Here is a 25,505-nt window from a genome sequence, read left to right on the forward strand (position 1 = left end):
AATATGCAGAATTTTCACCATCATTATAAAAAACTGTAGGTGCTGCCTTGTTTTTTTTTTTTTCCCCTCACACTGCCTAGAGCAAGCCCCCACGCACACAGACTCTCGACGACAATGAACTATGTGCAGAGAAAATGACATGCTGAATGTACTATGAGGTGTGCAGCTTATGTTTTATTGATTGGGTGTATACGAAAACCTTTTTCACTGCATGAAGACAGCTGCCTCTCAATACGAAACATGCTATTTTCTTCCAACAAGTGTAATTCTGATCTTTATGGCACAGTTGACAAATTGTTAGTAGTGCTGTGCTCAGGGCTTTGATTTTAGTCTACCATAGAACACGGTTTTTATGTTAGTTTGGGATCATTGACCTGCAGAAAGACCAAGTTGATTCAAAGTTTCAACCATCTGACCTAAACGGTCACTGTCAGAGGAAGGGCAAACTGTTTACAACCTAAGAATAATGCAACCAGTGACACACATAGTTGGGAAATGGTCAGGCATTTTAAATAGAGAGGGGGGGGGGGTGGGGGTTGTGACACTAGTGGCCCTTTTTATTGAAAGGAAGCTGATGGGAAGGGGGAATTGAGAGAGTGGGGAGACATGCTGTAAAGGACCGCAGGCTGTACATGGGCTGTGCGCACTACCTCTGTGCCACAACACAATTTTTTTATTATAGATTTTTGTTTTATCAGTCCAAGAGGAGAAAGTACAAAAGATATTTCTACACAAAAATACAGTGTGTAACGATTAAGCTTATTTATTCATTAAGACCTGTACACACTAATTTGAATTAGTTAATATGTATGATATGTTGTCACGAAGGTCATAATTGAGATTTAAAGGTAAAAAGGTCAGTGGTTTTCAACAATTTCTAACAAATAAAAATCTCAAATGTGTGCTGGGGATTGCTATTTCACTCTGAGCTCCTAAATAAAAATGTACTGGAAGGGAACGGCTTCAGAAAACGCTTAACTAGTTAATGGGGTCAGGTTGTGTGGATTTCATATGATAGGCCAATGCAAATTAATATTTTAATTGAAGAAAAGTATGCTGGTCATTAAAAATATAAGAACTTTTGTAAGTGACTCCAAACTTTTGAGCAGTAAATATAGTCAATCTGTCTTTAATTTAAACTCAGTATAAATAAAATAAATGTTTGTGAGAACGCAATGGTGAACAAACAGCATCTCTAAATCCGTGGGACACAGCAGGCAGATCAGAGATCAGTTATCTAAATGGCTCAAACAGCAGGTGTGAACACATCGTATTTCTTAAGAACAAGTGACCTTTTATGAATAAAACCATATCTCAAGGTTTAAACATTTTGCAAAGTGCTGGTCGAACAACCATCTGATAATGTAGGGTGCAATAGAGATTAAAAACCAGCAAAAATAAAAAATGTATATAAATCAGTAAAGAAACATAGAACATGACTTCTGAAGGCATTTGGCAGCAATGGATTTTATTTACCAGGGTCTAAATAAACAGGGACTGTTAAGTGCACACCACACTTATAAGATTTCGATTAGTGCATTTTTTTTTAAATCACATGTACCTTTCCTCTCACTTGGCAATTTTGAGACACTTTGTGTTAAACGTTCACACAAATCTGAATAAGATACATTGATGTGTGTGGTTATAACCAGACAGAAGGTAAAAAAAAGTTAAAGGATATGAATACATATAAAAATAATCACATGGCTTATAACATATTATGGAATTACTTTTCACATTTGAATAAAAAAGATATCCTATTTTTTATTACATTTATCATATCAATTAGCAAACATTAGTAAATGATTTGATAATATGCAGACCATTGGAAAAGATACAGGCCTACTCTGCAAAACCCATTCCTACTAAGTTATGTTCAATCAATACTACAAAAGATATATCTGTCTTGCATCATGTTTTGTTCACTGTATTGATTGCATCATGCCTTGGGCATCACTTACCCACCTATCTACAGCAGTCAATACTTTGTTTCAAAACCTTGGATGGTAGAAGGGACCAAAACAATTTCAGCTTTCCCCTTTTCATACTAATTTGTTGCTTTATATTTCAACCTCAAGTTTAACTGCAACCACGACTTGTTTTGTTCTCGATGTGTAAAAAAGTGTTTGTCCCTGGGAAGTTTTACAGGTTAGAACATTTTTATTTGTTAGATTTTACCTCCCTTCAGAAAAAAAACATCTTGGTTTGCAAGCTCTGGACTTTCACTGCAAAAATACAAAAATGTATGTTTAAATAAAAATGGAGCAACAATACCTAATAATGAAGCTCATTTATATATATATATATATATATATATATATATATATATATATATATATATATATATATATATATATATATATGTGTATAAAACATAACTAAGGATATTATCTTTATGATCATTCAGCATGTACAGCACTTTACAAAAATATTCATATGTCATGCAAGTAATAAACAGCAGTCTTCTTGTGTCCAACTCAATCTCAGTATAAATCCAACTGTCCTGTGAAGGCCTGAGAAACTGGTTTGTGGAACAGTTATGAAAAAAAACAGCATCACTAAGACCAAGGAAGAGCTCTGATAGGCATAGGAGAAGGTTGAGGAGAAGTTTGAAAAAGGATTAGGTTATAAAACATTACGCTGTACTTCGAACATCTCAGTGAGCACTGAAACTGTAATGGCACAGCTGCAAACCTACCGAGACATGGCCGTGCAGCTAGACTGACAAACCGGGCAAGGGGAGCATTAATCAGAGAAGCAGCCAGGAGGTCCATTGTAACTCTGCGGGAGCTGCAGCTCAACCTGTCAACAAGACAAGAATAGCTGCACAATTTCCAACACCAGCCTTTACGCGATTGTCGCAAAAGTAATGTAAGTTGTTGAAAAAAATACACCAGAAGTCCTGTTTACACTTCTGTCACAAGCCAAGTCACACCAAACTTGTAGAAAAGTGTGCTCTGGTCAGATTAGAGCAAACGTATACTCATAACCAGCCAAGCACTGTGTGGTGAAAAACGGTCACAGCAGATAACCCAGGACACACCATGCTCATAATAAAACTCGATAGTGACAGTGCATAGGGTGGGTGGTGCTTTTCTTTACCAGCCACCAGGAAGCTTGTCAGAGTTGATGAGAAGATAGATGGGGCTACAGACTGCCTGGGCAAGCCAGGTAAAATAGCTAGAGGCTGCAAAATTCTGGTCTGGAAGGATAAGAACCTTAAACATAGTGCCTATAACAGAACGTCTTAGATTAGGGCATATTCATGTGTCAGAAAAGCCCATTGTCTGGACTTAAATTCAATTGAGAACACGCGGCAAGACATAAATATTGTTTTTTTTTTTTTTTCATCTAATCTGCCTAAATTTGAGTTGGATGGATTAAACGTTCAGTTCAAAGTAAACCCCAAATGACATGCTGCAGCAATTGCAGTGAAAAATGGTCCAAAGCCTGCCTACTCAGTATTGATAAACTATCTCAGCTCAGGAGACAGGAATATACACATTACTTTGAAAAAATAATTGTCTGTACACCATGTATTATTTTCCTTCCACTTCATATATATTATTCTAAGCTCAATTGTGTTGGTAAGATCACATAAGATAAAGTAGACATTGCAATTTATGATTAGAACGTCACAAAACGTGAATCAGAACACAAAACCCTTCAGTGAGTTTGAGCTCGAAAGCTCTGTAAATGTATTCCTAAAAAGCCAATGCAGTGTTGTCCACTCTGTGTTTCTTGTCCTTCATAAGGACTTTATAAAAAAAATAAAAAAAAATAAAAAACATATCGTTGGTTTTTATTTTTCCTTTTTTTGATTTCTCCTAGTTGCAATACAAACAAAAGAGGAGAGGAAACAAAACCAATAAGTGGGAATTTCTGATTTTATGTGAAAAACATTTTTTTAAATATATTTTTATTTATTCGCGGCATCTCAGCAGGTTTCAGCAGGAGCCGTCACGGGTGTTTTTGCGACTGCGGTCATAAATGGAAGTCCATTGTTAAAATGAGACCTCGTCTGCTGTGAAGTGTGTCGCCTATGTATGAAGGATGTATCGGCTCGGAGAGGGGAGGGGTGGAGTGGAGGGGCTCTCCTCGCATCCCTCAGCACGCGGACAGAGCTCGGATGAACGCGACAGTTTACACGTTCACTTGCGTTTATTCTCGGTCCAACTGCGACTTCGCGAGAACTGTGAACGACTTCATGGAGAGAGGTATCTATGTCTTTTTATTATTATTATTATTATTATTACCTGCTTTGGGCTTGTTTTTGTTTTTTGTTTTCTGTTTTTTTTTTTTTTTTTTTTTTTTGGCCGTGTAGCTCTTGCAAATATGTTTTATTTCACAATGTCTGCTCTGCTCACATACATCTCAGTGAATGATTGGCCCTAGTTTGTTACAGATGTTGGTCTATAAATTCGCACTCAAGTCGGTCATAGCAACTCGCCACGTCTTTTTTTCGTTGCAGATTTTAACTAAGAAATTAAGAAATTTTTTGTTGTTGTTGTAATGTATTCATATGCCTCTGTGTTTTCCTTGCTTTCAATGTTTACTTTTTTTTAACTTGGCTGTGGGCTACACACACACACACACACACACACATATACATACATACATACATACATATATATATATATATATATATATATATATATATATATATATATATATATATATATATATAATTTTATTTATTCGTGGCATCTCAGCAGGTTCCAACGAAGCCATCACGGGTGGTTTATATATATATATATATATATATATATCATTTTATTTATTTATTCGTGGCATCTCAGCAGGTTCCAACGAAGCCATTACGGGTGGTTTATATATATATATATATATATATATATATATATATATATATATATATATATATATATATATATATATATTTTTTTTTTTAGGTGTATGTGTGTTTGTGTGTTTGTAAGAATAATTTCTCTACACTGGTGTCCCTTTGTTAGGGACTCCTGTTCAAGCACCTTCAATTACCTTGTATGCAGTTACTCAATGCCCTTAAGTGTCTTATAAGGGGAAGTCATGCTCAAGTTCAATTCAAGCATCAGAATGAGAAAAAAAATGGGATTTAGGTGGCTTTAAATGAGGCATGGTTGTTTGAGTCAGACTGGGTGGTCTGAGTATTTCAGAAACTGTTCATCCCCTGGAATTTTCATTTACAATTATCTCTTAGGCTTGCAGACAATGGTTTAACATATCTAATGAGCGGCAGTTGTGTGGAATCAAAACGCCTTGTTGATTGTTTTCAGATTCCAGAGGAGAGTTGGCGGAGTGGTTTCAGACGACAAGAAAGGCAACATTAGCTGAGCTAACCACTTGTTACAACCAAATTATGCAGGCCGTCATTGCTGAATGCACAGCTTGAAACAGGACTAGAGCTGCAGAAGAACACACCAAGTGCTACTTCTATCAGCTAAGAACAGGAAGCCGAGGCTACAGCTCAGACAGGTTGACAGAAATGGGAAAATAACAGATTGGAAAAATGTGGCCTGGTCCAGTGAGTCTTGGGTTATAGCTGCAGAATTCAGATGGTAGGATCACAATTTGGCATAAACAGCATTAAACCGTTTAGCCATTATGCATTTTGTCAAAGGAGGTTTAATGGCGTGTGTGGGATATGGTTATGCACACATAGTCCAGTTAATAAGATATATGCATCATTTAAATGTCGCAGCCCACCTGAGTACTGTTGCTGACCATCTTCATCCCCTTATATACACATTTTCCCCATCTTTAGATGGCTGCTTTTAGCAGGCGAACAAGTCATGAAGCTCGAACCTTCTCAAACTGGTTTTCTGAATATGACGATGAGTTTTGGGATGTGGAACAGGTGCTTCACATCAAAGAAGCCTACAAATCTTTAGCAACTGGGTGATGCGCTTATCCTCATATGGACCAAAATTTCAGGTTTCTAAGATTTCGTTAAATCTTTAGTAGGAGTTATGAAAGCAGGTCTGAAGGCAAAAGGAGATCCAACTTTGTACAAGCATGGTGCACCTAATAAAGTGGACAGCGAGTGAATGTCACCGGGTAACCCCTCAAATGTTCTTGGATTGAACACTGCTAAATTAATCTTAAAAGCCCAACATCATATCTTCAAGGAAATGGAACAGTAACAAAGCAAGCTAACTCTTTATACCAGTTGTTATGCCTCTGTTGTTTGCATATTCAAACCATCCACAATCTTTTATAAACTGCGAATAACACGTTTCTCTTAGGTGCATCATTTGCGTCTCATGTTATGGCCATGAGCTACTTTCAATCTAAGATTTAATAAACTCTAAAAAAGTGACAGCTATTGTGATGAGATAAAGCAGGGGGTGGGGGGTTGAGCTGGATTGATTAAATCCAAAAGAGGCAAGTGGGAACACAGTGTCAAAGGAAAGTGAGAGAAGATGGGTTTGTGAGATGAAAAAGTGAGTTAACCTGAAATGAAGAGAGGAGTTTAGATATAAAAAAAATAGAATAAAGGAAGAGTTGGGGCAGAACTAGACCAGGCTGAAAACCACTTTTGGCACGAGATTATCAAATTGATCGAATACATCCTTTCTCATCCTGCCTATGTAGACTTGAGATACATTTTTCTAAACAGGTAAAGATCACATGTGGAAATTTCATCTGTTTGCCTCCACATTCCCAGTGTTTGCAGTAAACACAGTAAGTGGCTCATAAATGTCTAATTCCAAATTGTCTTCTCTTGCCACCTTCTCATGTACTCTATGGAAAAAAATATGGAGACTGATGGGACATCAGGTTTGTTCTGGGAGGACATATCAGCCAGGTCCAAAATGAAAGAAAAACAGTTAAATAACGAGCTTTTGGAGCAAAAGGTAAGAGGAGAGAGAGCAGCATTTAGAAAAATACCTAAAAAAAAAAACATTTTAGACCACATTAAATAAATCCAGTGTGTTCTTTGTTTCCGGTTCCTATCGCTTTTTGAGTTTTAAGCGCTACTGAAGCCGGAATGAAACAGAAAACAAATAATCTCTCGTGACCCTTTTTTCTCTGCGCCTCTTTGACTATCGCCTGGCGTAGCTGTGGGTAGATAGAGAAGCTTTTTATTTAATTGCTCAACATCCACTTAGTAGCTTCTAAAGCTTTTTAGTCCTTTTTTTTTCAGCCAGCCAATTTGGCACAAATTTGTATAGATGCATGTGTGCAGAACATTGTGTGGGTAGACCAAAAAATGTGTTGCTATTGTGGAATTAAACAGACAGTTTATTTATTATTGTCTGTCATGTACTGTGTCAAAGTACATCAAACATTTATTGACGGTTCTACCGTTTATATATTTTTTCCTAAAGAACAAACCACCTTTCAGTGACAGTGTTTACCTTTTCCACATTCGAGATCAGCAGGGAGATCCAGTGGGAGGTATTGATCAGATTGTGGCAGATCTATAAGCCCCTGTCAGTCTTTGTAATGAAAAATGTGAAGGCAGCTATGTGGCTGTAATGAAACTGGACCCAAACCCTGCAAATCCGGCAGATGTATGGCAACAAATGCAGTAAACTCCCTTCAGCAATAAAAGTGATAAGCAGGACTGACCGATACACCAATTAGCTGATGTATCTTTCTTAACCCATCCACTGTTTTTGTTCTCAGATGTAATGTCTTCAATGTCGCTTATCTTCTGCTAAAATCTGTCTCACGTGTCCACAAATAGATTGGGACAACACTCCATGTGCATCTTTTAGCATTGAAATAAAAATGAATTGGAGCTGCAGTGATTGTGGTAATCTTTTTTCTGAATGGCACAATTCTTGCAATTATCGGTAAAGGGCAGTTTAATGTTTGTGAATCAAAACCCCATTTCTCACTGTTTGGTCTGTTTGCTTGCCCAAAGGGAACCTGGTTTCTCTGCAGATGTCCTCTCAGGTAGAGCATAATGCTAGTTTTGTAAATAGTGAGTTTATTGACAGATCATATAACCTTTTATTTCCATTGAACATCATTTTATTTTTCAATATATGATGCTAGAGCCTTTTGGGATGTTTAAGGCCCAAGTTTTAGAGTATAACATTAATATGTTTAGTTGGTAGATCAACACCAAGTGATGCAAGATTGTGAAGTGGGAGAAAAATTATACATGATTTTCAAAATATTTAACCAACAAAAATCTGAAAAGTGTGTTGTGCATTGGTATTCAACTTCCTTTACTCTGACAACCTTAAACACAATCCTGTGTAAGTGTTTAACTTCAAACATCCTAGAGGTACATTCAACAAATCTGCCTTTAAAGGAAGAGTGACAATGATTAACCCAATGCTGGATAAAATAACCTGTGAAAAATCCTGTTTGCAGTTAGTTACAAACCTTTTCTAGGGTTTCCCCCTGGAAATTGGGTAATCCTGGCCGTAGTTGTCTTGGTGGGTACCATGTGCATCAGGCTAACAGCAGCTAGCACGTTAGCTTATGGAGGTTTTCTCCCAGATAGGAACTTTACTGAACGTTTTAGGTCTCTCAACTCTCACGCAATGACCGTGTGATACATGTATTTTCCTGACCGCACAAGGACACACGCCACACACATGGCATTCCCAAAACCCAAAAAAATAACAAAGCCCATATGGGCTGTGGATGATCTGCGATGTGAAGCATGGTGGCCCACCAGGCTTATAATAAAGTGGGGGGAACCCTGCAGCACTTTCTGGCCTATAATCAAAATATTATATTCAACACAACATTCCTGCGATGAAGCATAGTGGTGGTAGCATCATACTGTGGTGAAGCGTTACTTTAGCAGGAAAAGAGAAGCTTTTCGGAGCTGATGAGAAGATGGATGAAGCCAAAAACAAGGAAATGCTGGATGAAATCTGTTGGAATAACAGACAGGGACGTCGGTGAATCCTCCAGCAGGACAGCAACCCTAAAATTACAGCCAGAGCTTGATCAAAGCATATTCTTGTGTTAAAGTGGCCCAGTCAAAGTCCAGACCCCAATCCAGTTGGAAATCTGCTGCAACATTTGGAAATTGCTAATCACAGAAGCTTGCTGTCTAATCACACTGAGTTTAAGCTATTATACAAAGTTAAACGGGCAGAATTTTAAGGCTCTATATGTGTAGAGCTGGTAGACTGTAAGACACATATTGTGAAAGACTTTATTATTTCAGCAAAAGCTGGTTCTACAATGTAGAACAGACTTTTATTTATTGCAAATTTTTTTTTTTTTTGAAAAGCACAAATCTCTTTGCAACAATTTACTATATTAAGGTGGTCTAGCACACAGAAAACTTATGAAGTATTTCAATGTTTGTGGCTGGAACGTGAAAAAGAGTGCCATGTTTTTAACATGCTTTAACGTAGGACTGCATTACCATAGGCAAGGAGATGGCGGTTCTCAATCAAACCTACTACTTGTGGCGAAGGTTTGGTTTTTAAAGACCAAGCTGACAGTGCTCCTAAATGTTTCTGAACGGCAGCTCACAAAGTAGATCCATTTTTATGCAAAGTGAATCCTTGCAACCCAGATTTATTCTGGTCTTTTGAGATTTGTTTCTATTGGAAAGAAAGAACCTGGATACAATCAGGTAGAGTGTTTTAATCCATCCATTCATCCATACTTTGTCTATAATCGCTTATCCTTTCAGGGTTTTTGACTGTGTGTGTGTATGTGCCTGTGTGTTTGTGTGTATGTGCAAGGGGTGAGGGGGGGGGGGGGGGGGGGGGGGTTGATGCCTATCCCAGCAGTGTTAATGTTGGGGCTAATCAAATTTACATTAGATTAACTAATCAAACCAAGCTGTATGACACATACATCTCTAGGAACAGCCAATTTTCCATTTTCCTTTCTTTAAGCAACTGAATGAGACGTACCAGTAGTAAAAATGTTCTCCCTGTGTTAATGCATTGATATTCAAGTGGTATATTATCTTTGTTTGTGAAGATGAAGAAACTCAATATTTTGAAAAACAAGTTAAAGTTTTTTTTTTTTTTGACAGTTTTTGTTTTCATTCTTATTCTTCTCTCTTCTGTGATCCTGTTGTGATGAGTTGGGCAGGATTGGTTGTAGCTCTGAAGGCATGCTCTCATTTAATTGCAAACATATTGGATTGATTACAGCTTCTCTATCTTGGCCCAAGATGTGAAAATCCACAATGTTCCACCACAGTAAGTAATCCAGGGGCTGCACCTCTTAGTGAAACTTGAAAGGTTGCACTGCAAAAGAGGAACTAAAAGTAAGTATATTTTTCCTTGATTTGAGCAGCTAAATAAGACTATTTGGAATCAGTATTTTTAGTATTTCAAATTTTTACCCCTAAAATAAGAGGTAAAAATACTATTAATTATTAATAAATTAGCCTCCACTTGAAATACGATGATGGAGATGAATTGTTCCGATTTTGAGTGCAATCTTATTTCATTGACAAGTAGTCTTATTTACCTGCTCAAATCAAAGAAAAATACACTAATTTCAAGAATATTTTTACCCTTTTTGCAGTGTGTACTTGAAACATTAGAAACAAAGGGATATTGCAAAAGAAAATACTAAAATACATACCAATATTAAACACTGTAAGACTTAATGACATCTTTAATCTCTGTGTGCATGAATATATTGCTCAAGACAGACACTTATCAGAAAAGCATTGGTTCTATGTTGAGTGTAGAATCAGTCAGACTGTGTCCTAATGATTATGAGGAATTATGCAGACATCAACGAAATGTGCAGTAAAGAAGCAGCAGTAGTTTGCAATATTAATATTGCAAATCAAAAACATGAGCAAATAAAATACATTCATAGAGGTTCTTTCTTTCTCTGATCCCTGGCATTTTTAAGGTTATTCTAATCAGGAAACTGTCTAGTTAAACATTTATTAAAGCTTTGATGTCCAAATTCCCATCTGTACCAAACTGAAAGCAGGGGTCAAAACAGTATTTTTCTGAAAGTCGGCTCCTTCTTTGTGAACTGGAATGCTAAATCACAAAAGGTCACAAATGGCACAATACACAAGCCGCTGCCAGAAAGACATTCCTACAGTATAAGAAAGTGTAACTGCAATTATTTAAAAAATCGAAATAAAATATTTCATTGGGGATTGAATGACCATTGTGATGCAGAGAAAGAGACTCACTTATGTAGGGATTAAATATTTCCTAGTGATAGAAATTAATAATACCGAGAGCTGTATCGTTGGTAAGTGTCCGAAGTCTGTCTCTATTCAAACAAGCATTGATGAATTGGGTGGAACCTTGAGTGTTGGGGAACTAATTTCCAATGTGAAATTCACTTTAGTTAATTTATAAGAAAGTTATGCATTTTGGTTATTCAGTAAAACAGGTTGTGGCTTGAGTAAAACTGCTTTGATTTATATTGTGTCTCTGGAGCAAATGTTGCTGTACATATACAGTGCATTGCAAATATATCCCTGGAACTTCATTGGGATTTATAGGAATTTAATGCATACCCTTTGAAGTTGAGGAAAAGACTAGTTTTCAACAACTATTTATTTTAATTTGGAAAAACTGATGCACATATATATTTAGCCCCCTGAATCAATCCTTTAATTAACCACCAGATTTGCACATCAAGAATTTCACCTCTTCTTCCTCACAAAGTAGCCCAAACTCAGATTGGAATTAGAGCATCTATGAAAGACAACTTTGAAACTTCAGTGCAGATTCTGTTAAAATCAGGGCTGGACTTTAACTGGAGCATTTTAAAACGTGATTTTAACCCAAGCCACTCGATTTTAGCTATATTTGTATGTTTGGGGTCATTGTCCTACTGGACAGTGAACCTTTCTCCACAGTCTCAAATCTTTTGCAGATCCTTTCCTACATTTAACCGTGGGGATGGTGTTCTCGGGGTAATATACAATGTTAGTTTTCTTTCACACAGGTCGCTGTGTTGGTATCTAAGCAGAGTGCCTTTTTCTTTCTAATCTCTGTGCCCTTTACATATCTGTTTCAAACTGCAAATGGGACTTACTACTTTGTTTAATCAAAGGCTTTCTTCATGTAACTCCTCCATGGAGCCAACATTTGTGGAATGCATAACTAATAACCATAATGTCAACAGATTCTCACCTGAGCAGCGGATATCTGCAGCTCCTCCAGAGCTATAATGGACCTCTTAACTGTGTCTAAGATTTCTGGTCTCCCTGCCAGACCTGTTAGCTTATGTGGACAGCCATGTCTTGGTTGGTTTGCAGCTGTGTCATCAACGTTTATTTCAGATGGTAGATTGAACAGTGCTCTGTAAGATGTTCAAAGCATTTGATATTATTTCATTACCTAAATCTGCTTTAAACCTCTCCACATCTTTATCCGTCTGCTGTTTCATGTTCTTATGATGCTGCTTATTCCCTAAACATCTCTTACAAACCTCTGAGGCCTTCACAGAACAACTGTATTCAGACTAAATTAACACACTGTACGTAAGTGGCCTCTACTCACTAAAGAGGTGACATCTGCAGTTGGTTGCATCAGATTAAATTTAAAGCCATCTTAGTTAAAGTGGCATACCACACTTCTTTGATACTTGTAAAAAAAATAAAGAGTAAAACCAAGTATCATTCTGTTTCACAAGCATACACCACTTTGTGTTGGTCTATCACACAATCTCACTGAAGCAAATCGATTTACCTAGTTGTTATCTGATGCTACTTTATAGATGTAATTTTGCATCCTGGAGTCTGACATGTGAAATTACAAAAGGTATGTCAATCGGATTCTAGACAAGTTATAGACCCAATCTGTAAAGTTAATCATCGCTTTTCCTGTTGTCTTAGTTCATGTCATAATCATAAAGGCAGCACACAACAGGCTTTCTTGCCTTCCTTCGAGGATGTTATCAGTATTATCTATACTTTATTTCTTACTGAAACTGCATCTATTCAGCAATATTTTCATTCTACAAATGTAGCCTCAAATATGATAGAGAAGAGCACCACTTAGATATAATTTGAGCATGCTGCTGCCTTTTTCCACAGAAAGATGGTAATGAATTCACCAATAATTACTGTCCCATTCACTCAAAATAGCCAGAATTCATTTTCAAACACAAATGTTGTTTTTATAACCACCTTCCAACCAGACTGAGACTAAAATTGGATAGGTAAAGCTGAATGGTGAGTCTGTGCTCCTAATGGTTGTCAGATCAAACTGAAATTTATGACAGAGGATTTGAAATGGGAAAAAGCTGAGACATTATGGAATCAATATTATTTTAATACTTAGTAACCTTGAACAGCAATAGGCACACTGGTTTTGCTTTAAAGAAAAGACTATTACATTACTATTTTTCATAAATTAAAACTAACCAAACATAATGCAATCACACCATTTTAAATCCATGGCTCACACAGAGAGATAGAGTCATTCTATTTTTACTTTGCGCCACCTTTCTTTTTACCATTAACAAAATAAAATGTTACTTAGCAGTTCTAAATTCTATACTATCTAACCTCAACAGATGCACATGAGGCAAAATTTAGCGTACACACTTGCAAGATGCGTTTGCTGGCTATCAGACAAAGCTCAGCATCTCCTTTGTGTCTCAGTGTAAAGGCCACAGACTCTTGAGTTAGCATTCATTCATGTTGTTCATTATCTCTTTGATTTGTTCCACATTAGGTCTTTTAAGCCTTGTTTTGACCTTGTTTTACTATAGCAACATCTAAATGGAAAAATATTCCTGGATCTGGTCATACAATGGCTGACAGTGGGAGGAGAGTCATTTTGGCTTGAAAGATTGTCTGTCTGCTTGTGTTGTGTTTCTCCGAGATTAGGATGGGATGGTGTGGCAAAGGTCAGTCTGGTGAATAGAAGAAAGAGTGTTGTGTGTGTGTGTGTGTGTGTGTGTGTGTGTGTGTGTGTGTGTGTGTGTGTGTGTGTGTGTGTGTGTGTGTGTGTGTGTGTGTGTGTGTGTGTGTGTAAAATAAAGTGATTTTATATGTACAGTTCCACAGTACCAGTACTCCGTTGAAGGATACATCTCATATTAATTTGTCATAACCCTAAGTAATAAGGTGAATATTTACAATGTAATTTGGATAAATGTCCCATTAGCAAGTTGCACCTTGACAACATACTTGTTGTAACTTAATCATTAGCCTTCCTGGTCAATATTAATATTTGACCACTACTTTTATATGAGATGGCACAGCTCGTTTACCATAGATTGGTTGGCTTTCATGAACCCTACTTAGTGTGCAGTCCTTAAATTCTTCATAAGGTTGAGGTCTGGGCTATTCTAGAAAAATTATGTTAGGCTACTTTACACATTCCCAAAACAGAGGTGTGTAATAGTTAGTTACATTTACTGAGTTACAGTTACTTGACTCCCTTTTTTAATATATATATATATATATATATATATATATATATATATATATATATATATATATATATATATATATATTAATTAGAAGGTGCTTGTAGGAGTATGTTCATGCATAATACACTTTTTACCTCTACTTGAGTAAAATTGTTTTGAAGAAATGCTGCTCATACTGCAACCTCACCCAGCAACAGGCAGAAACACAAACCGATATGATTTATGTTAAAGTGAGACTTCTTCTCTTTATACATTATTGTTGTTCTACTTTCTATCTGCTGAGCCTGTGGTACCATTTGGAGGTGTGGCCTATTCATTTACATTGGCTTGCAACCAGGTCACGTGACTATCAAGTCTTCCCCAGCGAAAAAAGAACACGGGGAACTAGGCAGATTGAGCAGCACGCAGGCACAGGGAGCGCACATCAGTGAGAGCTGAACAGGAACAGGCAAATAGAGACCTGTTGGCAGAGCACCAAAGAAGTAGTAGAAACACGATGGCAGTGCACGGGAGGCAAAACAAGATGTTCTGGCAGGGAAGAGTTGGCTGAGGCAGGTATATGTGAGCAGAGTTCTCACTAATTAATTGCAACAGGTAGAGCTAATCAGGTGGCAGGGAGACAGCAGAGCTGATTGGATAATGACAAGTGGCTGAGAAATGTGAAGCATGGAGTAAAATTGTCAATCTAATAAGTCAAAAACTAAACAAAAACCCAAGATCGTGACAAATAGCTTATTGAGTTGGACATTAATACTTGTTGAACATATAGTTCAAAGTATATGCAACCAACAAACAAGTCTATATATTAAACAGTTTGACCGGTACGTAATGCTGTGGGGAGATATCTGACAGTTTCTGGTAAAAAAAAAAAAAAAAGTATGATTATCTAAACTCTAAAACAAGTAATAAAATTAGATTATCTCAGTGCTGCAATTCTCTTCACTTCCTTGTGGAGGCAAACCCACTTTAAACATATTACCGACAGCTAAAGTTTGTGTCTTACACAATTATTGTTACATAGCCAACAAGTTGCAGACCACAATATAAATATGTTTTTAATGCTTTTGTCATTTTTAAATCTATGTAAATACAAGTATGATTAAAAAGGGTGAGCAACTGAATAAAATTGCATTTCAAATGCATCTCATTGGTGGGTTGTGCTATTTTTTTTAACAGGCTTGAGGGCACCACATATGGTCCTTGGGAGCTACCTGGTGCCTGAGGGCACCATGTTGGTGACCCCTGGATTAGATACACTGAGCTGCTCCAAGGCAGTCAGGACTCATCAGCACCTGCGGCTTCACAGCCACTATGTGCGTCACTGACAGACAGGTGCGGTGGGTGCCAGCTGTGGGAAAATGTAGGAATTTGTCACAAGAAATTAAGCCAATAAGTGCGTTCGACTATCAAGGGTAAAACCTCCGCGGAGAGTCCGCGAGGCTCATATTTGGTGCACAGTACTCCCAGGTGTGCGGGAATGTATATAATCATGAAAATGCCTGTGAATATTTATAGGCTGCTGTACCAAGCTGAGCATCCAAATGGCCCTCAACTGGTTGCCTGTACATTTTTATTTTTTACTTCAAGAATATAATTTACACACACACAGAGCTACGCAATGAAACACAGACATGATTTACTATACAAGCAGTAGAACAAGTGCCAGCAAGATTATCTATAAGGTTGTGCATGTTTGTCTAAATATGGTTTAAGTGTTTGTCCAAATGTTGAATCTGTATGTCGTAAATGTAGTTTACTAGCAAAAAAGATTAATAGAACGCTAAGTGGAAGAAAAATCTTAGCAACCCCCCAAAAAAGAAGCAGCACAATGTTAATAAGCCAATTGCACATTGTATTTGAGCATTTATGCTCAAATACAAAAATGTGTGAGTCACATGAGTTACAACATTTTGGCTACCAAACAATCCTCGCTATCACTGCAATTTGTGTGGAGTGCAGGTAGCAGACATGAACAAAAGGCTCACAGGCATTAGTTTTAAGGCTTTAAAAGCCTTAATATATGTGCTGTAAAATGACCAGTGCACTTTCTGCCATGTTCAATTGCTCTAAAATGGACTTTATAGGCTTTAACGGTGGCGGAAAAAAACATGATTGCAAGGCACCGCAGAGTTTACACAGACTCTATGGAAAGAAGAACAGTTTCCCGGCAGAAAAGAGAGATCTTGACGGATTTAAACGATGGACTAAAATGGCAAGTTTTTTTTTTTTTTTTCCACAAATCTATTTAGTCTAATCTTCATCTTTATGTAGGCTATGATCTAATCTTGAAACCGAGGAAGCTGTCAGGCTCAGGGCGGCTGCCCTGTAGGTAATAGCCGACAGAGGAAGAGATTATAGAGAATCAGCCCCACAGAAATTTCATTTTGTCTACTGTCACTTTTTAAATAATTCAAATAAGTCCAGGAGTAACAAATAAAAGTTGATAAATATAGTAGATCAGTGTCTCTGTGTCTAAATTAGCGGCACCATAATATCACTTCACCCACTTTAATGTGGCCAAAACAACAACCACAAAACTTTGAGGGGAAACACTGCAGTGAGCAGTAGATATCGTCACTGGAATAAAGACCGGAAATTCCATTAATTTTATTATTTTGGGAGGGGGGGAGGTCGGGGGAGGTCAATAAACAGAGACATTTCCCAAGAACAGATGTATCGGGGGATGGCCAAGGCACAATGATATGTAGTGTTATAAAATGTACAGATGGAACCTAATCAGTACAATATTTATTATACTGAATAATTAGCAATTGACTTGGTTGAAATGGCATAGCCAATTGTATTTAGATATGAAATTAATAGTGATCATAATTATTACAATTTACCACTCAAAATAAGCACGTCACCAGAGAGTATTATCATCTGAATCAGAACTAGCAAATATCCGATCAAGTAATTCAGTCACAGTCAAAAATTGTTTTGACATTTTGTGTGCTTTTGCTATTTTTCACTCTCTTTTTCTTTTCTCTATCTGCTGTCTACTTTCTCTCCTCCTCAGTCTCATCTCTCTCACACCACGCTTAGCCTTTCTGAGTGCTTGGCCCCTACTTCCCATTTCAATCTGTTCTCAAAACTGTATCTTCTTGAAAACTTATCACTAGTAAGAAGGTTAAATGTTATACAAATATATTTTACCATCAAAAAAAGTTCAAATCTGTCAAAAAATATTGCTATTTTAGCTAGTTTTCTTTTACATGGCAGCGTGTCACAAGATTAAACCGAGGAAGAACAAAATGTGGCCTGATTCCTAATGGTAATGTGTTTCAATCTATTGAGAAGTTAATTAAAAATAATTTGTGATGTGGCTTTTGTTTTGAGTAGATACTTACTGGAGATTAGTTTTTTTTTATCTTTTATAGATACAGCTCCTCTGCTCCTCTGCACTGCTCCATCTGTTTGCAGGTGTTAGCTGTTAGTACAATGGACCTACTAATTATACCAATAATAAAGGGAAGGGCAGTGTATAAATCCATTTTTAAAAATGCTGCAATTTGAACATAGCTTCATATTTTCGTCTGTCTGATAACATAATGTTATGCTTTATTAAATGAGTTACTCAATACTTAAGTAGCATTTTTGCTAAATACTTTTTAACTCTTACTTGAGTAATTTTCTGAGGAATAGTTTTAATGTCTATCTAACTGAAACTATGCTGAAGTAATACTACTCTTACTTGAGTACAGTTTTTGCCCAGCCTTCCGACCTCTGTCCAAAAGCAGTTTTGATATGCATGTTTGAAACTTTGACAAAATTGGGTTCTCCAGCAACCCAAGTATCTTAAAGACCTTTGGTCAGAGGTGTTGCTCAAGATTTTGATGGGAGCTATCAGCCTTCACCCTCGACATAATGCTACCATGATTTGTGTGTGACATTAGGTATGGTGTTCTTGAGCTGGAAAGCCTTGGCTTGACTCTTTGAAATATTATTCTTGTCGTTGCTGTGAATTTCACTTTATAGTTCAGTGTTTATTTCTGGGCTTAACATTTCCCCAGAAGGCATTTGACTTACCACTGCTGGCAGTAGCAAATTTCAGTCAAGCTGGAAATTGTTGATGTTGGAATAGGGAGTACTCATTGTAGAGGGTAATACTAGTATTCAGGCATCTCCCAGTTTATAAGCCTAAGCCTTTGTTGTTATTGGGTTGTCCTGAACATATTAAACAAATGTATGTTGTCTAAGGGTGATATTCTGGGTCAAATAGTTAAAACTTGGACTCATTCTGACTCATGTTCAGTATTGCTTGTTTTAATTTATAAATTACTGAAGTTGTTTGTTGTATCTTCTTCCCACCCAAAAAAGAATGTTTCAAAGGCAATATTACAAGCTTCAACAATTGTCACACCCATGGTGAGTGTATGAAATCATCTGACCAGAGGCTTATTCAACAGGATTTTGTTGTAAATCCACTTTTACATGGTTGTATTGATCTATTGGGAATGCTGACAAGGTGTTACTTGCTTTAAAAATTATTGCTTAATTGGTTTTACTGTAGTGCCCCACTCAGGGTAACCTTATTTAGAAACAATCAATGACGGAAAATGTTGCTTTCATTAATGCCTTGTGTTAATGTATTGACATGATTTTAACCTAATCCATTTGGACCATGTGACATCTTAGATTGCATGGATCTCCACGCTTGTTTTTGATAAGATATCTTTACACCATCAAATAACTGACAAACTGCATTGTTGGCTTATTATATCTGTTGTTGTTTCACAGTGTGCACATGATGCATTAGCTGTCCTATCTCTTGTCATAACCATCACTTCATTGTCAGATCAATGAACCCTTCCTCCACTCCATTCAACTTTTTTTTTTCAAGACAAAGGTTCATGAGTTCCTCTAATTATCTCATCAGCAGTCCCTGGTCTACATCACATCCATCCAGAACCCAATCATCACTCCTACTCCCAGTTCCACAACCACCAGTGACTCATTTGGAGGGATTTGTTTTTAATACAAATATATCTTGAGGGGTTGGATCACCAGAGGTACCCATATTTTTTCCAACCTTCCCTCTTTTGCAAGCCCTTCTCAAATGAAGATATTAATTATTTTCAAAGAAGTGGACATTATTCTAAATCCCCTCTTGCTGTACTTTAAAAGATATAAAACAACATAGAAGGTGATTATAATGAAATTAAACAATTACATTTTCTATCGTGCTATGTGTGTTGGCACTACATATTTTTTTAGTCCTATGTATTGAGGTCAAGAATAATAGATGGTTACATTTTTTTAAATTAAAAACTAATCTAAAAATTATTTTAAACCATCACTTCTGTTTTGATAATAAGAGTAGATTTTCAGTAGGTCACACTGTAGTAAATATATATTTTAGTTATTATTAGTAATATTACTATGCCGTTTCCTGACTCTCCACAGCATAATTAGTTTTCTACCCTCCTTTGTACATTTACCCCATATCTGCATGTAGCCAAAGTTGTGGGGGTTGTGTATTTTTTTTTTTTTCTCCATAGGTCAGTGCATTCTGTTTCTAACGCAGAACCAATTATTAGCTGTTGCTGTAAGGGATGAGGGTGTGCCTGTGTGTGGCCTGGTAGTTATTAGGAAACCAGGATGACTTTATAAACAAGTCTTCTGCTAATAGGACTAAGTACGTTGTGTGTTTGTTTTTGTTGTGACGGATGGAGGGCTGGCACAACTGATCAGCATTTTAGTATTCAACAGGAGGCTGCAAAGAAATTACAGCAAACTTTTAAAAACTTTTTTGCTGTTGTTAACATCAAAGTCTTGATCAATTAGTTTGTCCACAAACATCTGAGCTATATAGTATGTTAATATTTAAAAATGTGTACTGCATACATTTAAAATAGTAAAATCTACTTTGTAGGATCCATTAAACCCTTAACTGGGCCAGCAACTCAAAAATGTATTCTTCGTAGCATGGATTTCTGCTTGTTGCCAACCATCAACAGGTTCAGGCAATAAGAAGCAATAACAAAGCCATGTCTAATGGTCTGAGACCATTAGACAGAGCAGGGGACCATCCTCAGGAATGTAAACCCCTTTTTAGACTGTGAGATGTCATTCTTTTCAGACCAACCCATGATGTTTTGCTTTTTGAGATTTTTTAGCCTGCGCCCTGTTGTCACACATGTTTCGTTTAAGTAATTTATTGTTTCTACAGGTGTGCAAAGTAATCAGCTCTGGGTGTAGTTTGGGAAATTGAACTTAGCTGTCCAGAAATATGGTTAATCTCGACCATCTCTGGATTTAACAAATGTTTATGGAGTGACCTAATGGTAACAGTACTTAAAATTATACCATGCTATGCAGATGGTCTCTGCACTAATGAACATTAAAAGTCCTCAACAAACTGAAAGCTTCAAGTGGCTGACATGGAAGCAATTCTCCTTATGCTTTGACTACATTTGGGGGCAGCCATAGACTGTTTATTGTACATTGAACCAAGATGGCCAGGTATAGAAGAAAGGGGGGGGGGGGGGTTGAAGGGGAACAAGGTGCTTGCTCTGCTGCAAAAATTTACTTAAAATTACTCAAAAGAACACTTTGTTTCACACCGTTTATCTAAATGCAAAATAGCCTATATAACAGAGATGTATTATACAACATTGATATGCTTCATATTAATAAGAGGGCTTTTTACATAGCACACTTAATTTCCATGTGTTTGGACCAACATACAAAGAGTTTTTTTAGATAGTCCATCATGTTTAACAAGATGTGGAATAACAGTTGTATGACTTTAATGTTGTACTTTAGAAAGAGCCAGAACTCCAAATGGTCTCATTTTGTCATTTTGCTAGGAAGGTTGCTTTTGAATAATCAATGTGTCAGATGTGTCAAATTACATTTCTGATGTGTATTCTCTTTAGAACATCTTCATATTTTAATTGTTCTGTTTTTTTTTTCTTTTTCTCATCTTTATAGGGCTGTTGATGTGATCATTGATGGGATCCTACGGACTTGACTGATATTTTCTAAATACTTCCATGGAGCTCATCCAGGCCACCCAGGTTTCCTTAGTGGCACAGGAGGAAACCACAACAGCCTGGAACAACAGCTCAGTCCTACTTTACTACCATCCACTGTTGTCCACTATTTCCTATATACCCCTTCCCAGCATCAGCCAAGCTGAAGAATCTTTCTCATTTAACAGCAGCTGCCTGAACTCTACTAATAGTAACCCCACATCCCTCCCTGGCTTGGCAGGAATTTTCATTCCTCTCATTTATGGAATAGTTTGTATAGTTGGTTTAGTGGGAAACACACTGGTCATCCACGTCATAGTGAACTACACGAAGAACGAGTCAGTCACAAACATCTACATCCTCAACCTTGCCATTGCAGATGAACTTTTTATGCTAGGATTGCCCTTTTTGGCGGCGCAAAACGCTCTTCTCTCTTGGCCCTTCGGCTCACTGATGTGCCGCGTTGTGATGACGGTCGATGCCTTCAACCAGTTCACCAGCATATTTTGTCTCACTGTGATGTCAGTCGATCGATACTTGGCTGTTGTTCACCCCATCCGAGCCTCCTGGTGGCGACGGCCCCATGTGGCAAAGGCTATTAGTGCTACAGTATGGCTAGGGTCCTTTGTGGTGGTCCTGCCGGTGGTGGTCTTCGCAGATGTGCTGAAGGACGATGGAAACTGCAGCATCGTGTGGCCTGAGCCAGCGGAAGTGTGGAAGACATCTTTTATTGTGTACACATGCACTGTTGGATTCTTCTGTCCTCTACTTGTCATCTCTCTATGCTACCTGCTGATCATCATTAAGGTATTGCTTTTCACCAAGTCTGATTAAACATTTCAGGACTGGGTTAAGATACTAAGATAATGTATGAACTCAAATGTTTCCAACATTTGCTTCAGTTCACATTATGTTTAAAATGTATTAGGCATTAGGAACATAAAACATAGCAAGATGAACATAGAACAGAGAGTTAAGTAATTTTTTACCAATATCTATCCAGTTCTTTAGGTCTTTTTGGATCCAGTCACTTATAAAATCAACAATTAAATAATCATACTGATATATTTAATGATTAAATAAGTTAATAAAACAAAAACATTAAATAAACAAACATATGCTCTAATTACTACTACAGACAAGAGAAAACGCTGTAAGAAGCTGAGGAGGATAATCCAGACCATCATTACATGAGTAAAGGTCTAACTTTACTAAAATGCCTCTCAGAAATGTAAAGTGATCTACTTTTGGTCTTTCAAGTCTGGCCACATTGAACCACTAGGATAAAACTCATAAGGTCCAATATTAGGCTTTAATGTCACCCTAGCACAAAAAGATAATAAATCATAAAATGAGACAGGGAAGACTGCAAAAAGGATGGATGAATGAAAACATTGAAACCAAATTTGTAAATTGATAATAAATTGAATTTTGGCTGAACCACAAGTACTTAAATGATTCTGTGTTTCACTATGCATGCAGCTCACCACTTACTAAATCTTCACGTTGTAACAGTTCTTGAGCCTAAAGAAAGGTACACCAACGGGGGGAAAAAATGCAACATATGTCACTTTACATTTTATTGCCATTAAGAAAAACTTAGATTCTTAAAATTTTTCCAAACCCTTTTGTTGAGTTTTCAAGGTGGACAATAATCCAAAACTAACAATATTTGCATGTGTATTCCTTTCAGAAGAGTTCAAAAACAGCAAATAAAGATACCAAATTTGAAGAGGATTATTTGACGTGCACTAACAGGCATCTTAATGAACAGTTTAACAGCTTCTTAGTGAATGACATTGCACTTGGACATAGTTTAGTTGCAGGATCATCATCTGCAAGACAATAGATTATTTAAGACCAGTCTTATGTCTTGATACAGGACTTTTAAACAAGTCTTAGCCAGAGTCTAATGTGTCAGCAAAATGTCATATTTCTGTGCATTTCTAATTCTAACTCTACATCGACTACTTACAAAGAGTGATATACTTCTAAATGTGATCATAATTAACAGAGAGAAAAATTCAGATCATGCGCTACATTTTTTGCATTCCTTGTGTTAAGCCTCTCCTCCAGAGACTGTGTCAGAAGTGTCGTACACAGTTTAGGGAGCGATGGGCATGGAATGTTGTTCGGTGGTTCAAAATCCTCTTTTGAGATCAAAGTATTTCATTTCATTTCATCCAGATCCTATAGTCTCTCCACTCATCCTCTAAAGCAGTGGTTCCCAACCCTGGTCGTTAAGTACCCCTGCCCTGCATGTTTAAAATGTGTCTACTGCAGCACAGCTGATTTAAATGATTTCATGACCTCCTCAGCAGCCACAAAGGCTGCAGAAGCCTCTTAATCACTCATTCATATAAATCAGGTGTGTGGCCGCATGGCGACACCTAAATCATGCAGGAAAGGAGTACATGAGGGTTGGGAACCACTGCTTTAGAGTGGTGAGACATGGAATCCAAGCGGCTTGATGTCCACCGATTTCTCCACACAGGGACGATTTGTGGAGCCCTGCCATCTGCTGGTGTTGGTCTGATGTGTTTTGTGAAGCCTTAAGTCAGTTCATTGGTTATTATTTTTTTCTTCGCAGGTAAGGAATGTTGGAAGGCGGACCCAGACCACATCCTCCAGACGCAGAAGGTCGGAGCGGAAAATCACCAGAATGGTGGTCATCGTCGTCGCGGTGTTTGTGTTCTGCTGGCTGCCGTTCTATGCTCTCAACATTCTGAACCTCCTCGTGGTCCTGCCTGGAGACTTCAGAGGGCTCTACTACTTCGTCGTTGTGCTTTCGTATGCAAATAGCTGTGCCAACCCCATCCTGTATGGTTTTCTGTCAGACAACTTCAAGAGAGGCTTCAGGAAGGCCTTGTGCCGCGCCTCACGCAAGGTGAAGAACAACGACAGGGCTGGCACCGAGGCCCAGCGACCGACAGAGGAATGGGGCGGCATCGTGCTCCTGCCGCAGAAGAGAATCACTAAGACGAACAGGACATGTTGCGGGGAAAACGATGTACTGGAGCAGGTCGTTGGAGCGGAGGGGGGTTTGCAAATGAGAGAACGAGGTAGATTGCCACATAAAGGGCAAAACTCCAAAGCAGAAGAAGATACTAAAGCCCATGTTACGGAAAAGGCTACCCCTGAACCGACTCCAGGTCTTGATGCTCTTGAGGTAGCTCACTCCAAAGCCAATAAAAGTAGAAACAGGAACTCACAAAATGAGAAAGTCCTGGACAAAAACTCTGTGCTTGATATCAGCTATCTGTAAGAGTTGACGGCAGATTCTGCCATTGATGATTCTTTTAAGTCTGCGATATGAGTTTGTGTAAGAAATGATCTGTCTTGATGCAAATGTTTTTAAAATTTGGTGCACTTAACTTTGGAAACGATAAAGGTTGGACAAAAGTGAGGGTATCAATTTGTGCTTGGACCTTAGAGCATTAGTGAAAATTGCATTTATTTTAGTAACTCAGTTTACTAAGGGAAACACATAGATTAATGCAGACTGATGATGTTTTAAAGCCTGCATTTCTAGTGATTATTTTTTTTCCCCCAACTCCAGCAAATAAAAACACAGCATTAGAATATTGCATCAAACCAGCAGAGAAACATTTCCTAATGCAGAAATGGGGGCTCAATGAAAGTATGTTTAATACCAGCTTAAAGGTTGTTTTTCTTTTTCAAAAGGTACTTTTAATCTGACAAACAAGCCCCTTGGACAAGCGTATTCTAATTTATTGAATATGGATGCATATTTAAATGTGTACATGTTGAAAGAGGCCGATTGGGAAAATTGAATTATTTCCCGGTTATTGCGGTTGTCTTTTACTTTTTACTTAAATTTTCAGATTACCAAGAATAATTGTTGGTAATGTAACCATTTGTTCCTTTCAGACTGAAACTCCTCACATATACGTGGGTAGGGCTTTACAAATGTTTTTTTTTTTTTTTTTTTTACAAAAACCATCAGTGTGTATTGCTGGTACTTTAAATAGGATTTTAACTTTTTAAACAAGGAACATCTTGTGCTGAAATAGCTTGTACACTATGTGAATCATGTTCCCCATGGTAGAAAGCAGTTAATGACCTTCTGTGAAAAAAAAAAAAAAAAAAAAATGTCAAGTGTTCAGCTGCTGCCTCAGCTTCTGCAAGCATCCCACGACGGTAAGGATTTCAATGTGCGGACATTGAGCTTTTTGTCAAACAGCATCTATATCTTTTCCA

General features: G+C 37.5%; 1 protein-coding gene across 1 annotated transcript; it reads left to right on the top strand.

The window, feature by feature from the left end:
• The first annotated feature begins 4,075 nt into the window (after window positions 1–4,075).
• On the top strand, window positions 4,076–24,857 carry LOC105915441 (somatostatin receptor type 5). Its single transcript, XM_036137350.1, has 3 exons — window positions 4,076–4,217; window positions 21,244–22,091; window positions 23,875–24,857. Exons 2-3 carry the CDS (start codon window positions 21,306–21,308, stop codon window positions 24,547–24,549), a joined length of 1,461 nt encoding a protein of 486 aa, XP_035993243.1. The 5' UTR covers window positions 4,076–4,217; window positions 21,244–21,305; the 3' UTR covers window positions 24,550–24,857.
• Window positions 24,858–25,505: the final 648 nt, after the last annotated feature.

This window comes from Fundulus heteroclitus, chromosome 5 (assembly GCF_011125445.2).
Source record: "Fundulus heteroclitus isolate FHET01 chromosome 5, MU-UCD_Fhet_4.1, whole genome shotgun sequence".
Classification (NCBI taxonomy): Eukaryota; Metazoa; Chordata; class Actinopteri; order Cyprinodontiformes; family Fundulidae; genus Fundulus; species Fundulus heteroclitus.

Excerpts from the sequence above, each read along its gene's own strand:
- LOC105915441 (XM_036137350.1), top strand. The coding sequence starts at position 21,306 with ATGGAGCTCATCCAGGCCACCCAGGTTTCCTTAGTGGCACAGGAGGAA. Across the intron at positions 22,092-23,874 it reads ACCTGCTGATCATCATTAAG|GTAAGGAATGTTGGAAGGCG; the intron begins GTATTGCTTTTC and ends TTTTCTTCGCAG.